Below are 1,238 nucleotides of genomic sequence, written 5' to 3' on the forward strand. Positions count from 1 at the left end.
AAAAAAAAAAAAAAAAAAAAAAAAATGGCTGGGCACGGTGGCTCACGCCTGTAATCCCAGCACTTTGGAAGGTCAAGGTGGGTGAATCACGAGTGCAGGAAATCCAGACCATCCTGGCTTGCATGGTGAAACCCCGTCTCTATTAAAACATACAAAAAATTAGCTGGCCATGGTGGCGCACGCCTGTAGTCACAGCTACTCGGGAGGCTGAGGCAGGAGAATTGTTTGAACCTTGGAGGCAGAAGTTGCCGTGAGCCGAGATTGCACCACTGTACTCCAGCCTGGCAACAAATCGAGACCCCCATCTCAAAAAAAAAATTAGCTGGGTATAGTGGTGCGTGATTGTAGGCCCAGCTATTTGGAGGCCAAGATGGATGGACTGCTTACGCCCATGAGGCCAAGGCTGCAGTGAACCATGATTGCCCCACAGCACTGCAGCCTGGGAGACAGAGCAACACCCTGTCTCAAATAAAGAAATAAATAAAAACAAAAAGAGGCGGGGCACGGTGGCCTGTAATTCCAGCACTTTGGGAGGCCGAGACAAGCGGATCACTTGAGGTTAGGAGTTCAAGACCAGCCTGGCCAACAGGCTGAAACACTGTCTCCACAAAACTAAAAAAATTAGCCGGGCATGATGGTGGGTAGTCCCAGCTACTCGGAGGCTGAGGCAGGAGAATCGCTTGAACCTGGAGAAGGCGGCATCAGTGAGCCGAGTGCAAAAAGTGAACAGAGGTTCTCAGTCGGTGTGGATCTCGGAAGCGAGCCACGGAGAAACAGCTAAACGGGTTCTGGGATCAGACATCAACATTTCCCTAAAGGTGTGATGGGCTCCCAGAAACGGACCAACTGAAATGCCGGAAGTGAGCCTCAGACATCCCGGAAGCAGAAACCTGGATCCCCGGAAGGAAACCAACCAGCAGCATTCCTCACCCAGAAACGTGACAGATGCCTTTTCCAGGAGCGCAGGCCAGAGAGGTAGATCTCCTGCAGCACAGGGGCACTAAGTTCCACTTCGACCCCGTCCGAGGTCAGCGAGGGTCGGAAGCCCACGGCCTGGTGCGCTTCTGCCATTTTACGCTGGAGTCCTGGGGGTCCGGCAGAGACATTCTTCAGGCCCCCGGCCCCTCCTCCCTCAGACCCGGGGGCCTCAGACACGGGAGTCCAGGCCCCCAGCCCCTCCTCCCCCAGACTCGGGAGTCCAGGCCCCCAGCCCCTCCTCCCCCAGCCCCGGGAGTCCA

General features: G+C 55.3%; 1 protein-coding gene across 7 annotated transcripts in view; it reads right to left on the reverse strand.

The window, feature by feature from the left end:
* Window positions 1–1,238, reverse strand: part of CPT1C (carnitine palmitoyltransferase 1C) — a 20,721-nt gene that overhangs the window by 18,366 nt on the left and 1,117 nt on the right. For all 7 annotated transcript variants that reach the window (XM_032264408.1, XM_032264407.1, XM_032264413.1 and 4 more), the window contains one exon: window positions 931–1,085. In XM_032264408.1, the coding sequence (XP_032120299.1) occupies window positions 931–1,071 (141 nt within the window). In that variant the 5' untranslated portion in view covers window positions 1,072–1,085. The remainder of the gene's footprint in view (window positions 1–930; window positions 1,086–1,238) is intronic.

Source organism: Sapajus apella, unplaced genomic scaffold (genome assembly GCF_009761245.1).
Source record: "Sapajus apella isolate SASKATOON/1434 unplaced genomic scaffold, GSC_monkey_1.0 scaffold144, whole genome shotgun sequence".
Taxonomy (NCBI): Eukaryota; Metazoa; Chordata; class Mammalia; order Primates; family Cebidae; genus Sapajus; species Sapajus apella.